The sequence below is a fragment of the Nyctibius grandis genome, chromosome 1, assembly GCF_013368605.1.
Source record: "Nyctibius grandis isolate bNycGra1 chromosome 1, bNycGra1.pri, whole genome shotgun sequence".
Lineage (NCBI taxonomy): Eukaryota > Metazoa > Chordata > Aves > Nyctibiiformes > Nyctibiidae > Nyctibius > Nyctibius grandis.
The window spans coordinates 92,470,939-92,489,579 of NC_090658.1; the positions used below are offsets into that span (position 1 = coordinate 92,470,939).

At 41.8% G+C, this 18,641-nt stretch overlaps 1 protein-coding gene across 1 annotated transcript in view; it reads left to right on the forward strand.

Moving 5' to 3' along the window:
* Positions 1 to 18,641, forward strand: part of ME1 (malic enzyme 1) — a 201,805-nt gene that overhangs the window by 173,470 nt on the left and 9,694 nt on the right. Inside the window, exons 10-12 of the mRNA XM_068407936.1 lie at positions 13,401 to 13,506; positions 15,395 to 15,537; positions 18,094 to 18,267. Of these exons, the coding sequence (XP_068264037.1) occupies positions 13,401 to 13,506; positions 15,395 to 15,537; positions 18,094 to 18,267 (423 nt within the window). The remainder of the gene's footprint in view (positions 1 to 13,400; positions 13,507 to 15,394; positions 15,538 to 18,093; positions 18,268 to 18,641) is intronic.

Below are 18,641 nucleotides of genomic sequence, written 5' to 3' on the forward strand. Positions count from 1 at the left end.
CCATGTTAATGCGACTATTATTTGTTAGCACAATCTTGCACAAAGATGTATAGATACATTATTAGTATAGCATTCAAGGATTTTTTAAAAGGAACAAAAATATTTTTGAAGAGAATATTTTCCTGGTGTTGCAAGCATGTCATCCTTTTGCAAGAGCTAAGCTATATTGCATCAAATAGCTTCTATGCACAGTGATATAGCTCATGTTGCAGATGTTGTGGTCTGCAGTGCTATCAACACTGGTCAGAATTTGAAGCTGCTGAGAGACTTCATCAGTCACCCTTACCTCATTCCTTCCGTGTGCCAAAATAAAGAAACATATGAATTCCATGTGCCAGAATAAAGAAACTGGTATGTTTTAAAAGGTGGTTATGTATTTAATAGTTTGTGAGCTACTTAAAAGAAATGGATGAGAGGCCAGTTGGCTTTGCTTTTTCACTTTGCCTGTTGGTTAGCAGTGTTTATGGTCATCTTCGTTGGTACTGCACTCTTGCGCAGTGTTCTTGATCTGTCTAATATTTAGGAGCTTTTATAGTTCACATACCTTTGCATCAGGAGCATGCATTCTGCAGTCAGTATCTGTGTTGGTTTATTGAACAGCATCACAGCACCCTTCACTCATACTGTTAAAGGCAAAACAGTAGGATCATAGACACTGAGATGGGAAAATATTACTAAGGTCATCTTGGACATACCTTGCCAGAAAGTATAAAGTAACCTGATCAGGTAGAGATGAATGCTGGTATTCGCTACTATCTAAGATACAGGCTTTTGTTTGTTTGTTTGTTTGTTTTAATTAGTGTTTTTAATCATTTTGGTTTTCATCTAATAAACTTAAAGGGCTTTTGTGTCCAAACACAGATGACTGAAGGCCTATGTATCTTCTGTGGCTGTTGAAACCTAGAGGTTGCCTAAGAAGAATGGTGTGTTGCACAATTTCCTCCACCATGGAGACTGGAATAATCAAATAATACAACTGAACTAAAATCACCTCCTGGTGGTGTTAAGGAAACAAACTGACAGGGGCAGAAATATAGAAACTTTACAACCCTAAAGCAGTAAAACAGCTCTCAGCTGCGTGTCTGTCCAGCCAAGGTGGTTAACCAGCCTTTCTTCTCTCGTGCTTGTTTCTTTTACACCTCTCACTGCTAATTTGCTAGTCAGCCGAGAAGCTGCGTTGTTGCTCTTGGTACGCAGCGACTAATTCCTTTCACAGTTTCTAAATTTTTAGTGACTCGGTGACTATGTTCTTTCCTCACCACCTTCTAGCTTCAGCGTTCAGCGTTCTCAAGCGTGGCCAAAACCAATCAGCGTCTCACGCAGCCTCTAACTTCTTTTTTCTGCTTATTCTTCTTGGTGGGGCTTTAATTTGGGTTTTGTCCAAAAAGCTGTCCACTGAATTTCATGTCCTGCCTGGAGTATATTTGTGAACTGCTCATGATAGCCAGACATAACAGCTGTCTGAGAGAGATTAGGGCTGAATTTGTGGCCAGATGTTGACGCAAGCAGCGGGAGCTGATGGTGCACATTTTGGGTCATTGCTGGTGTTCCTGGAAGACCTAGGAGCACCGTTCCCCCTGTCTGGCCATGCTGGGGGAGCTTGGGAATGGGTGGGTGCTTACTGCTGTGATGTTTGAGTGCAGAGCCTGATGGACCTAGAAGGTGGAGATACTTCAGCGTGAGGCCTGAGCTGGGCATAAGGAAACTCATCCTTGGTCTAGGGCTCTGCAAGTCATGTCTTGGCTTTCATCTGCAGCTAAATGTTCCCCCTAAAAAGAAAAAAAAAAAAAAAAAGCCCTCCCTCCCCCCAAGAAAGAAAATACAATGTAAGCTCTTGAAGGTTGTGATTTAACTGCTGGTAAGTCATATATACAGCAAGTAAATAATTAAGCTATTCCTGGTTCCTTTTTCTGGCCTGAGAGAGAATCCTGTATTTTACATCTGCTTAGGAAATTATTTTGGCTTTAGCTGATCGCACAAAAAGTGCTGCAAGACTGGAAGGACTTTCCAAACTCTTAGAAATGAGATAAGAGAAGTAAAATGAGGAAGATTTGTGAGAAAACTGTATAATGGGAAGGAATCCATTGTTAGAAACCTTTTATTATTGCAAAGGTAAGATTTGCCAAGCCACAGCATAGATCACCAGATAACCAGCTTTTGCATAAACTAAACTGACTTTTATTTCTTACTACTAAGGAGGTGTATCAATGAAAACCTATTCAACGAGTCTCTTAATATTTGCCCCATCAAAAACTACCTGATCAAAAGAGTTTTACTTGAAGCAGGGAGACCTAGAAATAATCTGATCTGTTGCTTTAGCAGTATGAGAAATAACAGACTCTCTGAAGACTCAGCGATTACTTTGTCTAACTAAACTAATTTTTATATCATTTTTATTCTATGCTGTCCTCTGATCATTAATTTTTCAATGCATGATTATAGATTTAAACATTGTTTCTTCTTTCATCTACTTTCTGTAGTATTTCAACCAGTGCAAACCAAAGAAAAATAACCTTGGAACTTTTGTTGACCTGACTGCAAACAGTTTCCACCTTTTTCTTCTCTCCCCACGCCCCCCCATCCCTGCCCCCAAAAACTGCCACGAAGTCACTTATCAGACTTTTGTAGCTGATTTTTCCTTTGTGGCTTTTTAATTGTTTGAGTGCAGCTGTGTTTTCATTTTCCTTGTCAATATTTTATTCTTTTCCCCTGGGAACCATCTTTTTTTCATTAAACCAAGTCTGATGACCAACTTTTCTGCTATGTTGTGGTGAAAGAGCTGGTGATGAAGGCTATGTTTGTTATACTGTCTATAGTTTTGTTCTGTACTTCATTCTACAGACCTTATAATGTTCTTCATGTTGTCTTGGGGTTCTTGAGGTGTTTTTCAATCTGTTCAGTGTGCTTTCACCTTTCAAAACTATTTTTTCTCCAGAGATGGATGAGGAAGGTTTACAGATCATAATATCATTGGAATTTTGCCACTTGAACTATATGACTTGACTCTTTGAAACAGATATCACCCCTCTTGAAATGCCTGTCTTAAGTATCCCAGTGCATTCAGATGGAAGTTTTAATGTTTAATTAAAAGACACTTTTAAAGTTGCTTTTGCACTCTTGTGTAGTTGAAGATTATGCATAAGCGGTTGGGACTCATCTTTAGTTCTGAATTTCTGAATTCTGTCACATTGTCACGTTCTGTCACATTAGAATGGAGATACCCAGGTAATCCTGTAGATAATCCTCTAAAATGTTTTCATTTTCCCACCTCCTTCCACCATTTGAATATCCTTGGCAATCTTAATTGGAAAAGGTCCTCACAACCATTTAACTGGCAGCGAGTGGATATGACCCTGTTAAAGTTCATGGTTGGTCAAAGCTGAATACATACATAGTTCAGTCTTTGCTTAGAGAATGATGGAAGAGAAAGGGGGACATTTGGGACTGATAGCAGAATTTCAGTGCCATATAGGTGTGGTCGCTCCTGTTAGAGTCAAAAAACTTTTTGAGCCAAAAAACTGCTTTGCATCTTAGCAGAGTTGCAATGTCTGGGGTATCTCCAAGGTGCCACAATCACTTAAAGCAGTTTCTGCCTTATTTTACTTGTGTAGTATCCCAACAAAGCAATCTTTGTTTGCTTTGCCAGTTATTCTGATGTCTGGGGAATTATCTGTGCAGTTTCATTTTGCATTGATCTTCTTCTATATGAGGTATAAGTTTTGCAGAAAGGAAACATTAATTTGTCTTTGAACGCTCATGGCATTACTCATACTCAGCAGTAATATATGAAAACAAGTGAGGACAAGGCAAAAGGATGATTGGTGGGGTGTGCTCAAGGAATACCCACCTTATTTTCTTTAAAAGAGACACCACCAACAATTTGGGTGTTAAATTTGTTAGCATGTAACTGTTTCCTCTTTGACAGCATGTACATTGGATATTATGTTGGTTAGCATTCAAGGACTGCTTCTTCCGAGCTCAAGATCAGAGCATCCCAGCAGGCAGGAAGTCAAGGAAGGGTACCAGGAGACCTGCATGGTTAAACAGGGAACTGCTGGGCAAACTCAAGTGGAAGAAGAGGGTGTACAGATCATGGAAGGAGGGGCTGGCCACTTGGGAGGAATATAAGTCTGTTGTCAGAGGATGTAGGGAGGCAACTAGGAAAGCTAAGGCCTCCTTGGAATTAAACCTTGCAAGAGAGGTCAAGGACAACAGAAAGGGCTTCTTCAAATACATTGCAGGTAAAGCCAACACTAGAGGCAATGTAGGCCCACTGATGAATGAGGTGGGGGTCCTGGAGACAGAGGATAAAAAGAAGGCCGAGTTACTGAATGCCTTCTTTGCCTCGGTCTCTACTGCTGGAGGCTGTCCTGAGGAGCCCCGGACCCCTGAGGCCTCAGAAGAAGTCAGGATAGAGGAGGAATCTGTCTTGGTAGATGAGGGCTGGGTCAGGGACCAATTAAGCAATCTGGACGTCCATAAATCCATGGGCCCTGATGGGATGCACCCGCGGGTGCTGGGGGAGCTGGCGGAAGTCATTGCTAGGCCACTCTCCATCATCTTTACTAAGTCGTGGGCAACGGGAGAGGTGCCTGAGGACTGGAGGAAAGCGAATGTCACTCCAGTCTTCAAAAAGGGCAAGAAGGAGGACCCGGGTAACTATAGACCGCTCAGCCTCACCTCCATCCCCGGAAAGGTGATGGAACAACTTGTCCTTGGTGCTGTCTCTAGGCACATCAAGGATAGGGGGATCATTAGGGGCACTCAGCATGGCTTCACCAAGGGGAAGTCATGCTTAACCAACTTGATAGCCTTTTATGAGGATGTAACCCGGTGGACAGATGATGGTAAAGCTGTGGATGTGGTCTATCTCGATTTCAGTAAAGCGTTTGACACGGTCTCCCACAGCATCCTCGCAGCTAAACTGAGGAAGTGTGGTCTGGATGATCGGGTAGTGAGGTGGATTGTGAACTGGCTGAAGGAAAGAAGCCAGAGAGTGGTGGTCAATGGGACAGAGTCCAGTTGGAGGCCTGTGTCTAGCGGAGTCCCTCAAGGGTTGGTACTGGGACCAGTACTATTCAATATATTCATTAATGACTTGGATGAGGGAATAGAGTGCACTGTCAGCAAGTTCGCTGATGACACAAAACTGGGAGGAGTGGCTGACACACCGGAAGGCTGCGCAGCCATTCAGAGAGACCTGGAGAGTTGGGCGGGGAGAAATTTAATGAAATATAACAAGGGCAAGTGTAGAGTCCTGCATCTGGGCAAGAACAACCCCATGTACCAGTACAAGTTGGGGGCAGACCTGTTGGAGAGCAGCGTAGGGGAAAGGGACCTGGGGGTCCTAGTGGACAACAGGATGACCATGAGCCAGCAGTGTGCCCTTGTGGCCAAGAAGGCCAATGGCATCCTGGGGTGTATTAGAAGGGGTGTGGTTAGTAGGTCAAGAGAGGTTCTCCTCCCCCTCTACTCTGCCCTGGTGAGGCCGCATCTGGAATATTGTGTCCAGTTCTGGGCCCCTCAGTTCAAGAAGGACAGGGAACTGCTAGAGAGAGTCCAGCGCAGAGCCACAAAGATGATTAAGGGAGTGGAACATCTCCCTTATGAGGAGAGGCTGAGGGAGATGGGTCTCTTTAGCTTAGAGAAGAGGAGACTGAGGGGTGACCTCATTAATGTTTATAACTATGTAAAGGGCAAGTGTCATGAGGATGGAGCCAGGCTCTTCCCAGTGACATCCCTTGACAGGACAAGGGGCAATGGGTGCAAGCTGGAACACAGGAGGTTCCACATAAATACGAGGAAAAGCTTCTTTACGGTGAGGGTGACCGAACACTGGAACAGGCTGCCCAGAGAGGTTGTGGAGTCTCCTTCTCTGGAGACATTCAAAACCCGCCTGGACGCGTTCCTGTGTGATATGGTCTAGGCAATCCTGCTCCGGCAGGGAAATTGGACTAGATGATCTTTCGAGGTCACTTCCAATCCCTAACATTCTGTGATTCTGTGATTCTATGTTATACTGATGAGATGGCAACCTAATTTGGATGGTTTATGATTTCTTTTGCTCATGCTGTTATAGAAATGAATGATTGTTTTGCTCCATTATGTTTCTGTTGTTCTGTGGGTTCCTGACTTGCTCTGCTTCTCAGATCTTATCTTCTTGAAATAATTGTCTTCATAAATTTTGACCTGCCTGTTAACCATGTGTGTTTATTTACATGGAAAGGGTATTTTATAAATTTTACAGGACTTAAGTAAACAGCCCTAATCTTCTAACAATGTGTTTTAAAGTCAACACCAGAATTACATTTCTTACCTAAATCATATGTTTCACTGCCAACAATTGTGACATTATTTCCTCAAAATGTTGTGGTTTTTCACACAGTTGGCAACAAACTGTTTATTAATTATGTGTGCAAGTTGCCTCGCCTGGTATTAATCTGCTCTCTTCACCTTTGGGTGTTAGGTGATGGGCCTCATCAGGAGGTACAGTCACTTTATAGTTAGGGCCTCGGTATGGGGATTTGGGAGGGCTTGTATGTCTTTGCTTTTTGGTTCCTAAATGAGGTAGCACAGGAGTGCCTGTCACCTGCAAGCCTTTGGACTTCAGTAACCCCTGACCAGTGAGCCCATACCCATACCTCCACCTTTTTTTTTGGCATTTTGTGACTCTTCATAACCGATACTCTCCTGGAGTTCTGGCTAGGGAGGGCAGCCTGGCCGGTCCCCTCCTAGCACTCTCTCTGTGCCTCTCCTGTCCCTTCACTTTCATGCTTCTGGGGGACTCCCCAGAGAGGACTCTCAGCTCCCAGTGCTGTCTCAGTCCCTGCCTAGATCCCTCCAGATGGTTCATCAACAACCTTTAGACCATGGATTTACTTGTGGCGAAAGAGATAAGAAGCCATGTAGGGGTCATCTCCCAACAGGGGGATGTTTCACCACCTTCTCCCATGACTCTTAACCACATCCTTTTTTTTCGCCTTCTTCCTTGATTCTTTAAGAACTGCTTTTTTGTTGTTGTTTTGCTCCTAACTCTGCACTAGAGAACTCCCAGGAAATATGCAAGTAAACCAAAACGTTTTGAAGTTGGAAATACCCAACTTACTGAGGGATTGCTTTGCTTTTTGGTCTACAGTTCTCATGTCTTTTGTGGTTCCCATGTCTTCAGTGTTTAAGAACCTCGGATGAATTTATTAATTTATCTGTGTACTGATCTCTGTTCTCTTGTTTAAATAAGCTGCAGTTGACACAGTCAAATGGAGGCAAGTGTTTATATAAATAGATTTGTGCCTCCCTGGTTGTGAGACAGGATGTGTGCCAGCACCGCCTCTAATGTGGGACAGTGCAGTCATCAGGGTGCTCTGGCTTATTCTCAGCTGCCTCCTAGCTGATGGAAAGAGCAAATCTTGGAGAGCTTCCAGCCCTGCCTCTCTCGCTCTCCTGACATAAAGCTGCTCTGCTCTTCAGCCCTAGTTCATGGGGCAGCCCCGGTTCATGGGGCAGCCCTGGCAGGACCAGCTCAAACAGGCTGTGGCATTAGACTTCACATTGGTGGTATTTGTAAGATTTGCTTCCTGTTTTGTAATGTCCCATATAGATGTATGCTGTGCAGTCTGGTCTCCTGTTTTTACAGCTGTTTTCCATGAATTTTCACAGGGTTTTATTGATGGGTCATTTTTGTTTGTTATCTGAGCCTCAATTTGGTTCTATAATATGACGATATGAGTAACTTTCTGTGGAAACTGCGATGTACATTTGCTTGAAGCCTGATCCCAGTATCTCCTTTGCTTCTTGTGCTGTTGATCAGCCACTACTAAAAACTTAAGAGCCCTCCCTAAAACTAAAAACTGCTTTCAATTCAAATCCAAAATACAAGCAGTTTTTCCTAAAATATTAACTACTGAGTCCTGTTACTTCCTTTTGCTTCTTGAGTTAAAAGGTCCTGGTGTCCAAGTGACTATGTTTTAATATTTGTAATAATAATATATAATGCAAATGACTCTCATCCATTAAGGACTATAGACATTTTAGGATTGCCAAGATCTTTCATACATAATGTCACCATCAGAGAATGCTGCTATTGTTTCTTTATCTCTGTACTTCATCTGCTGACTTAACACAGTCCACATTGTAACTCATTTGCTAATAAAGAATTTAGCTCATATTACTTTCCATCTGAGATACCACAGTGACTTCTAGTATAGCAACATATCTGTTTTCAGGTTGCTTTGTTCTCTTTTGTTCAAATCCAAAATATCCCATAGGTTTCTTGGGACAAAATGGCACTGTGATAGAGGCAATACTTTTCCCCTCTGAAGTAATTTCTGACATTTTCACTGAGTCTTTGGACTTAAGGTTTATTAATCTTTTTGAGTGTTTTTAATATTCTTCACCTTCAGCATTCTGGTGAAGGTGTACTGTATAGTTTATTCAGGCAGCCTGAGTATGCATTAAAGATGCTATGATTGTCTTCCTGGTACTTTAGTATGTAGTTTGTTTTTTTTTTTAATTCAAACAAACTTATTATAATGCCCCTAGCAAATTACTTAATCTACAAAAGATAAGGAAATAATATAAGAATACATAGCATTGCAAAAAGTTATATAATGAAATGTTGGTGGTGGTTTTTTTATTATTTCTTTCTTGGGAAGCTGAATACATTTGGGAAGTTAAAGCAAGAAGGATATATAGCCTCTTTTTCTAACTTTACCTTCCTCCTTCTATTGAAAGAGTTTGTGAGTTTGTGTCTTCCCCTCTGAATAGCTGCACGGGTATCACGTCAAGTCTGTTAGTTCATCTGTGGATTTCAGTGTGAAAGACTTTCTTTTTGGATTTAGGGGGTGTCACTTGGTGCAGGAAAGATGCTTGTTATACATCATAGAAAATATATTACAACTTAAGACAGCTGCTGTCTGGCCTAGGTGAGTGTATAAACTGCTATTTGAACAATGGTGCAGTAACATCCTTTGGTAGGAACCCCTGGAAAAATTCCTTCCCTGCATGGCAAGCATTGAAGTCCTTCACTGAAACAGCGAGACCGTATTGAGGCTTGGTGTACTGAAAGGGACACGTCTTTAGATTGCTGATTTTTCTGAGCCCTTTTCATTGAATGAATGTATTTTTAATAATGCTAAAAGAGCAAGACAGTGGACTTAGAAGACAAATACGAATGTGACTGAAGATGATGTTTCTACTTAAAAAACTCAGAACTTCATACAGAGAACCCCAGAGCTCATTCAAATTCTTTCTTAGTATGGAATATTTTAATTTTTTCTTTTTTCTATTATAAGAAGAAGGGAAATATCAGTGAGCTGTGTGCCATGTTAGTATCTTAGGATTATGGAGATGCAAGCAGACCAGAGCAGTTTGTGATTTATGCTGCCTTGTGTTGATCCTCTCCATCTCATTTCCTAGCAGCAGATAGCCAGAGTACAAAAGCTAGCTCAGCCAGGGCTGGAAATGGAAACGTCAGAAGACAAGCTCTGTGCTTCTGCAAGATCTTTTAGTCAGAGCAGCTCTGCACTGATAGGTCCATCCGCTTTGCATCTCTCCAGTGTCAGGAGGGAGACAAGACAGCAAACCACACAAATCCAAAATTGGGACTTCTGCATTTTGGCTCCATCCTCTTCCCTCTGCTGACTGACAAAAACTCCATGATTTCTTATTCCAGTGGTAGGCATTCGGGGGCGGATGTCTGGAAGCTTGTACTAAACGGACTGGCAACCCCTTAGTCTGAGGTTAAGCATGCACAAAACCGAATTGTTTCTTCCTTCCTGCAAGTCATTGCTTGCCCTGTTGGGATGTTGTTGGATGAGAGTCTTTCCTCTGTGCTAGGAAAGCTAGCTGTGCTCTTGCTGCCGCCTCTCTTTGTGGAGAGCAGAACTTAAGAATTTGACAATTCTGGCAGAAAAAATACCATCTAAGGCACTGTCCTCTAAATTATTGGAGTTTTGTAACCAGATGAACTGGCTGGTCTTGAAATCTCAGACACAGTTTTTAGAGAGGCGTTATGTAGCTCCTTTAGGATCACTGAACTAACAATTAAAATACATTTCTAACAATCTATTTAAAAATATATATTAAAAACCCCTTAACCATAGAATTTCTTTTATAAGCATTTTCCAAGCAAAAATCTCCATGTACATAGCTGTCGTTATTTTTGCTAAGCCACAGAATTTAATGTTTCATTCTTAGTTAATATACTAGGAAAATATTTACTTGCAGATATGATTCATTCTGACTAATGGGATCAAGCTAATTCAGACCAAAGCTGAATAAAGAAATAAATTTAAAATTGTTTGGGGGTTGGTTTGTGGGAGGTTTTTTTGGTTTTGTTTTGTTTTCTTTTTTTACAATGGTAGAATGCCCTGTGTGAAATTAAGGGCAGATAGAAATTAAGATAGGGCAGAAGTGAATCTGACCTAAGCTGACCCATGTGGCTAGCACTACTCCCACTAGCCAGTGGCCTGGAAAGGGTTGCAGTGGATCACATCCAGCTTACTGTTTTGAGTACTCCTTTGTAGCTAATTAAGTGAGAGTTGATCGTCAGTGTCAGTAGGAAATGGGGCTTTGAATCCTTGGTGTCGTATCAATATGAGTTTTAACAGCTCTGCCATTATCTTAATTTTAAAATCACAGAATCACAGAATCAACCAGGTTGGAAGAGACCTCTGGGATCATCGAGTCCAACCATTGCCCTGACACCACCCTGTCAACTAGACCATGGCACTAAGTGCCATGTCCAGTCTTTTCTTAAACACATCCAGAGATGGTGACTCTACCACCTCCCTGGGCAAAATGTTGAAGTCCCTCCTGGAAAGCCAATCAGGTGTAAAACTGTATAAAGAAGTAACAGTAATCCTGTTTCATGCAGGATTTTGGTTACTTGTTTTGATTAAAAGTGAAAATGAAAGAATATCAACATTTTTCTCCACTAAGATGCCAGCCTGGACTCTTAGCTGTTACGCAGTGTGGAAGAAATCGGAGGTCACCTTTCCAGAGAGATCTGCCCAGATCTGCAGATCCTGGAGGCGCTCAGAGCTACCAGCCTGCCACAGCCTGAAGAATGAGCTGGTCATGGCTCTTAGAGGTGATTTCTTTTTTCTTGGTAGCCCAGGGCAGTCTCCTGGAGGCTGGATTTTAAGAACAGATAGAAAACTGGATTCCTCAGTAGCAACCTGATAAGCTATTAAGGAACCAGCTGACAAAGCAGCGTGGGATCAGATGGTCCCCCGTGACACCCTCTCCTGGCTCCCTGGGAAACCCGCCTCCAAGTTGGGCTTCAATGGGCATTTCAATTTCAATCAACCAGCCAATTAGAATGAAAAGTGGCTTTTATTATATTATTTTGAGTTATTCCTAGCAACAAGCTTTTGGCCTGGAAGTCATAAATGCATTTTTTTCTTTGGTGACTAAAAAGAAAACTTTATGTTTTTCCCTGGAAGATGTTAAGGAAAATTCCCGCTTTAAAACGAGATGTATCTGAATGTGTGTGTAGGCTGTGGGGACATCTGCTGGGGTGCTGGGAAGTGGCAGACTTCAAAATGTGTATTGACAGTGGAACGATTCAAGCGTGAATATGCCAAACAATTGTTAATATTGCGGCATTCTCTCGAGGCTGAGAATTTCACATTTTACCCGCAAAGGAAACCAGGTGCCCCTATCGCAGTACTTCTGTGCTAATCACTCTAGGAGAACACTTAAGACCCGTATAAGCACATCCAGACTCTTAATTTAAAAACCCTGTGTTTTAGTCATGTAAAAGAGCCTGTAGAAGAGGAGAAATCTCTGGAAATTCATTGTAACCGCCGTGAGCCAAGAGAAGCTGGCATCCTACGAGGCAGACCAGCTCAGTCAGCCCTGACCACATAACAGCTTTTCGCAGCTTCCTGTGGTCCCCTCAGGATGGAAACGCTTTTCTTGCAGCTGGAAATGAAAAATGGCCTTCCCTCCTGTCTACCAGCTCTTGCGGTGGCCGTCCGAGAACCAGCAGAGTAGCTTCGGTGATGGGACTGGCACAGCCATGTATTGCCACATCACAGAATCGTGGTCTGAAATGTAGCATCAGATTTCTTGTTTTTGTTAAAATTAAGCAAAAATGCCATTAAAAAAATAATCCCATTTGAATCCAATAGTGTATACAGCCCTAAATTGAGCCAAAATTGTCAAATTCATAGACTTTGGTAGAATAGTGGAATGAATTCTGTTCCAATACTTCAGTATAGTCTTAATTAACTTGCTAAAATTAAGGAAACTTTAATCTTATCAGTTGGAAAAGATGTGGCTGGGGATATGATATATATCTGTTCTGTCTATTTGGTCAAATTACATTTAGCATTCCATTTTCCTTATGTTCTTCCCTATATATCTGCATAATCTGCTTCTTGCTGTCTGAAATTGTAAGATATTTGAGGGGCTGGCACAGTCTTCTAGATTTGTGTTTGAAAAGTGCCTTTGCAGTGATGTTTTCTGCAGGCATGAGAATAAAACGAGGGGTGGAGGTGTATGCATTTTAAACTCTTCTGCTGAAATTTTCAGATGCCTGTGTACAGAGAGAAGTCCACATATTTAGACAACTAATATAATTTTCACAAATTCTGGCTACTTCTTGCCCTGCACTCCACGTTACTTACACTGAGCTCAAATCCTGTTCGCAGCCCAGTCAGTGTCAATCATACTCTATAGCCCTTTTTCCTGCATCTATCATATTCCATTTGGAAACCCTGTTGGGCATCGATGGGTGGAAATTGCCGATATAGATCAGGGCGAAAGTTGTTTCACAGCTGAGTCAATTTTGTTAATGCAAAAACGGTGCACCAGACATCTGGTTAGAATTATTTTTATTCCATCCTTAAGAATGAATAACTTTGAAATATGAAAAATGTGGAGCAAAATACAGGCTCCCCTATAGTCTGTATACTCCCCCCATATAGTCTCTATACTTTTAGACAAGAGCAAAGCTGAAAAAGCTAGGAGAAACTATTTTTGGTTTGCTAAGTTACGAATCCCCACTGCCCTGGCACGTGCATACTGTTTGCTATATAAATATATTTATGCTTTATCATTAGTAACTTTAAGCATTTGACCAAATGTTAACAGGTAAAACAGCTTTAAGAATGCTTCAAAGAAGAGATTAATGATGCTTTCGTATGATTGTTAATACAGTAGTGTTCTACAGCTGTTATGAATTTAAAGGAAAAATATTGAATTTAATTTACCTACTGCTTAGAGAAATAGATTAGTCCTAAATTATCCTAAGCTGTAAACAGTGTAACTTTGTCTAATAAGGTAGAAATGAAAATAGGACATGTTAAACCAGATACTTTGTAAACTGATTGTCCCAGGATATTAGGTTCCATTAAACTTACAATAAATATCTTTTTCTGTTTTTCCTTACTCAGGGGCGTGGCTCATTAACATCTGAGAAACAACGTTTTGCCCATGAACATGGTGAAATGAAAAATCTAGAAGATATTGTTAGAGATATAAAACCATCTGTGCTAATAGGTAATTTCTTTTACTTTAAAAGCAATGATCTTATTCTTTGTTGGAAAAAAATAAGGATGTGGCTTTGAAGACAAGATCAAGTTCCCCTGAACAGAGTTTACCTTTGTGTGTTTTTAGAAAACACTAGGTGCATAAGGGACTCTATTAAGCAACTGAACAAATAGTAACGATCCAAGCATGTAACACTGCTTTCACTCCAAGCCATCCATTTTACAGGGGGAATAATCCGAGTTGGTTTAAACATCTGACGGAGAACCTTATCACCTTCCTAAATTACTTCTGATTTAATGTGGGTGGCGTAACACAACCAACCTTGAACTTAGACTGAGAAAACTGAGCTAGGCACATGTAAAGCTGTGCAAATTTGTAGAAGGTGAAGTTCAGAGAACTCAGATTTGCAAAAAATAGTAGTATGTAACAGAAATGTTTGAGCAAGAGATGTTTAAACTTTGAGAGAAGTCGCTGATTTGCATCAGTTGAGGAGTTGCCTCTTTTGTTACTAAGGGATCAGAACAAAGGAGATTTGGCCAGATGCAAAACCAAATGGGTCTTAGGCATTATTGGGCCCACATTAAGAACCTAAACAGCACCTAAAGAGCCTGTCGTAGGGTGCTTGGGCTTTCAGTAGACCTCTTGTGAAAGCTCAATTTAAAGCAATTCAAGAATTTCAGTGGGGTGCCCACCTCTCTCTATTGAGGGCATAGGCTGTGCTTGAAGATGTCTCTCTAAGATGATACCATGCTTCATGTAGAAGCAGTCAGAAAATACTCTGAGACACCTTTAAGAAATGTTAGCCCTGGAGTGTGTGTGACCTTCTATCCAGCTCTGCAAGGTGAGGACCCCTTTCACCTCCCTCCAAGTACCTTGTGCTCTCCTTGGGCAGACACAAAGCTCATTCATTTTAGAGTGGGCAATGTTGGGAGGCTCATTTGTGCATGAGTGAGTACTGACACAAGAGAGACTCTCCAGTGGCCCGGGTTTGAATCTGTTCCTGCTGCCCCAAGAGAGGGAACAACAGCTTTTTTCCTGGTGTTGAAACTCGGATGCTCTGTGGAAAGTTGAGCAGGGAGCCAGGCACTGGGGGCTCTGAGCAAGAAGGAGGCTACCTTCTCTACAAGCCAAGTGATAGGGGCCTCCCTGGACATAAAGATCCTTAGGTTTACTCCAAGATCTGTTTATCTGTTTCTCACTGAAGGCAAGGAGAGCAAGGACCTGATCCTTGGATTCCCAGCTCTTGTAGGTTAGGCAGAAATACAGGTGTATTGGCATCTCAAAAACATCACACACACCCCATTTTGGTTGTGAGTACAGTATGGAGAATAGAAAAGCATCTCTGGTGGGATGGAAAGGGAGGTATTAAAAAAAATTGTTGCTGTCAGGGAAGCCTTAGACTCAAAACTGGGATTATTCATCAGCTGAGGCTGGAGATGACAGAATGATCAGCTGTAGAAGGCAGAGACTTTACTCGTCGTGTCAGAAAAAATTGAAATCTGTCACACTGGCTTTGGGAGAAACTATCCAGTCTGTTGCATGAGACTTTAGGAGACAGAGTTGTACCTTTCTACTCCTTATTGGACTTACCTGCAGGTTAGGTGATACATTTCTGTTTTATATAAAGGGCCTGAGAAAAGTGAAGTGAGAAGTTCAGCAAACTGTACAGGGGTGAATAGGTTCTGCCTTATGTTAGGGGTAATACCGAAGTTTCACTGTTGCGAAATCTTTTATACAAAACTTTATTTTAACTACATGTTAGGCAAAATGTTGAACTCAATTTTAAAGAGGCTGGCATGCAGTAAAAGGAGCTCTGTTCTTCTAAAAGTGATATGCATGTCTTACCTTGAACTGATTGCATTTGTCTGCTTGTTATGTGTGTGTTTTTCTTCTTTAGGAGTTGCTGCAATTGGTGGTGCTTTTACTAAACAAATTCTTCAGGATATGGCTGCTTTAAACAAGCGTCCTATTATTTTTGCTCTCAGCAATCCTACCAGCAAAGCAGAATGCACTGCTGAGCAGTGCTACAAATATACAGAGGTAACCCAAGATGAACATCTCTCCGGTATACGTAGTGAAAAGTAAATCTGAAATTAAATTTAAAATGGGAGGAAGACAGAGGGTGGAGTAGCAAGTACTAATCATGTCTCTGTGTGTAAGTAAAATGAGCTAAGTAACAGGTTTTTCAGATGTTATCAAGACAATTTCACTGAAGTCACTACTTGCTTGCACCCTCATAAAAACATTTAATAGCTTTTATTGGTGTCCGGCAAGACTCATAGCCTTTATTATAACTGAAGCATCAGTAACCATCAATCATTAAAGCCTTATGCCTGTTTTTGAACTGTACCACTTTGTGTGATATATGCACACAGTGGCATGCTTTTTATTTGAGATTTTATAAATACTCTTCTGGGTAAGAAAATACTTCAATACAGGAAATAGAATCTTTTAAACAATTCTTTATTAAGAACTGGGGTGATTGACTCCTTTTATAAAGATTTCTATTATGGAAACACAGGTGAAAATTAAGAGAGCTGTGCTTGCTTATTTATTGTATTATAGAAGTGCTAATAAACACATTATCCTCTAATTCAGTCTAGAATTTGAAATGAGTACTTGACTGTATGTGTTTCATAGTGGATTGTGTTTGAATGTCTTGTCAAATACAGGGCAGTTTGAATGACAGTTTGAGAGTGTTTAAAAGTCAAATTTAGCATGCCCGTTCCCCACTGCACAGTACACAACTACAGTGCAGTGCAACAGCCAGGGAAGCTGCCTGCACGGAGGGTTGGTTATAGTGGGTAATGACATCTGGTAGGCAGAGCAAAAGACGCCCTGAAGTATTTGGTCTGTCACCAAAGCGTATAATAAGCCGGCCATGATCATACTGCATGACACCAAACCAAACAGAATATTCTTCTGAAGTGCTGAATAGCAACAGTGGCGTATTTTAAAATGCACGTTTCCAGTTCTCCAAAATAGGCATAGATATTTCTGATACAAAGCGCCTCTGAAGTATTTAACAGTGACATTTATCACTTCAGCAGTGCTAGCATAAATAAAGGCTGGCTTTTCTCCCCCACCTGAACTTACTGCTTAAATCCGAGGGTGCTCCCTCCCCAGCAAGGCAAAGGCCAGGGGCCTTTGGGCTGCGGATGTAGAGCCTGTGCAATGTCACTCCCCTCATTAGTCCAAAACTGCATTGCCTGCTGTAGAAATTACTTCTCTCTCCCTGTGTATCAGGAATGATCTGGGGAGAACCTGGATAGTAGTGCTGTGGGGGAGTCACCTCTGAGGTGCCTCTTCTGCCATTCTAGAAGAGCACTTGATGGTGCCGCCCTCTGCTCCCATCGGGGTGTTCCTCATCCCAGGGGAACAGTGAGATTCCATCAGACTTGCAGCTCCCTGACAGCGCATCTCTTGGTACTCCGATGGTATCACAACTGAACGTGCAAGTTCCTGAATGACACCAGGCCTAATATTCCTCTTAGCTAATGTTAAGCCACTAGCAACATGAGCCCTGTCACCACATCTGGGCCACCCTGCAGGCTTCTGTCCCTCCCTGCAGCTGCCTGGTGTGTGCTGTGTGCCAGCGTGGAGCTACACCTGTGTTTGGGTCCTGGGAAGAGATATAGAAGTCCCACGTGAACTACAACATAAACTGAGTTAGAGTCAGTTCTCCTGTCCTCAGGACAAGTGTTATGGTGTAACTTGTGTCCATACAGCTAAATTCTCTAATTCCCCAAAACAGGCTGGCTCTTCCGTACTGCCTACTGGCACCAGTCTGGGCATGGTGCCTGGGCCCTGTCAGCCACAGTGCTACTTGGCACTGCCCAAAAATCTGCTGAGAAACATCCTTGTGGTTTATCAGTACTGCCTGAGTTGGTGCCCTCACCCTGCACAGTATGTTACAAAGAGGGGAACCACAAGGTCCTGGCAGAGGAGGTCCCATCACCAACTTGTGCTGTAGATGACACTATGGGATGACGTCCCTGGGACAGAGCTTGCACCTCTGTTGTTCTGTTGAGCTATGGAGTAGGCACAGAGGCCTGAAGTGGGGAGATTGAGAGGAACAGAGAGCTCCGCCTGCCCACAACTCCTCAGAAATTGCCCCATCTAAAAGTGCAACATATAGTGGCCTTAGTGTCTTTATTGTGGATGATCTGCTGTTGGGAAAAAGTCCAGTAGCATCACCCATTGTTACCGTGACGGTATTGTCCACTTTGAGTTTTATAGCTCCAGGTGTATACCTTCTTCCCATGTATCCTTCTTCTGGCATGGATGCACAAAGTGAATAAGTGGTGGCTTTCAGTTTCTCCTCTTCTAAGCTGTACAGATAGCTCATACCTGCATAAGGCAGCCATTACTCTCTGACATCAGATAGTCACAGAGAATCACCAGTGATCTCTAGCATCAGCATCCTGATGTTCTTGAAACATATTCAGTCAAATAGCTCTAACACCCTCCCGGGAGAGATACTAAATAGATGCAACCCAGCTTCCACAGTGGTAGATATTTAAAAGGATGTGTGAAATATTTCAGTAGCATCCTCTCAAATAACGTGTTTTCTTTGGCTTTCTCGTTACCATTTAGGGACGTGGCGTTTTTGCCAGTGGAAGTCCTTTTGATCCTGTCACTCTTCCAAGTGGACAAACTCTCTATCCTGGACAGGGTAACAATTCCTACGTGTTCCCAGGAGTTGCCCTTGGCGTTACTTCATGTGGACTGAAACATATTGGTGAGGATGTGTTCCTCACAACTGCTGAGGTACCATATTAAAAATTATTTAAATTCCTTAGTTTAGTAACTTGATAATAATGAACAATTAAACAGAAATAGCTAAACATCTTTAAAATTGGAAAAATAGTGCTTTCTGTGTAAGGTCTTTATTTGCAAAGTATGTTGGTTTTCATAAATTCTATTTGAAGAAGTTATTTCTAAAAAGTTAATGCTCGGTCCAAAGGTCATCTGACATAAACTTCACCTTCTGTTGGCAAGGAAAAAATAGAAAGACTTCAGTACTGTATTATCACAGGTGAATGCACATACGTACAGTTTGCATACACATGCGCATAGGTTTGATTTTGGATTGGAAGGAATTCTATTTTGATGTTGGTAGCTTTGGGGTGACTTTGGTGTGT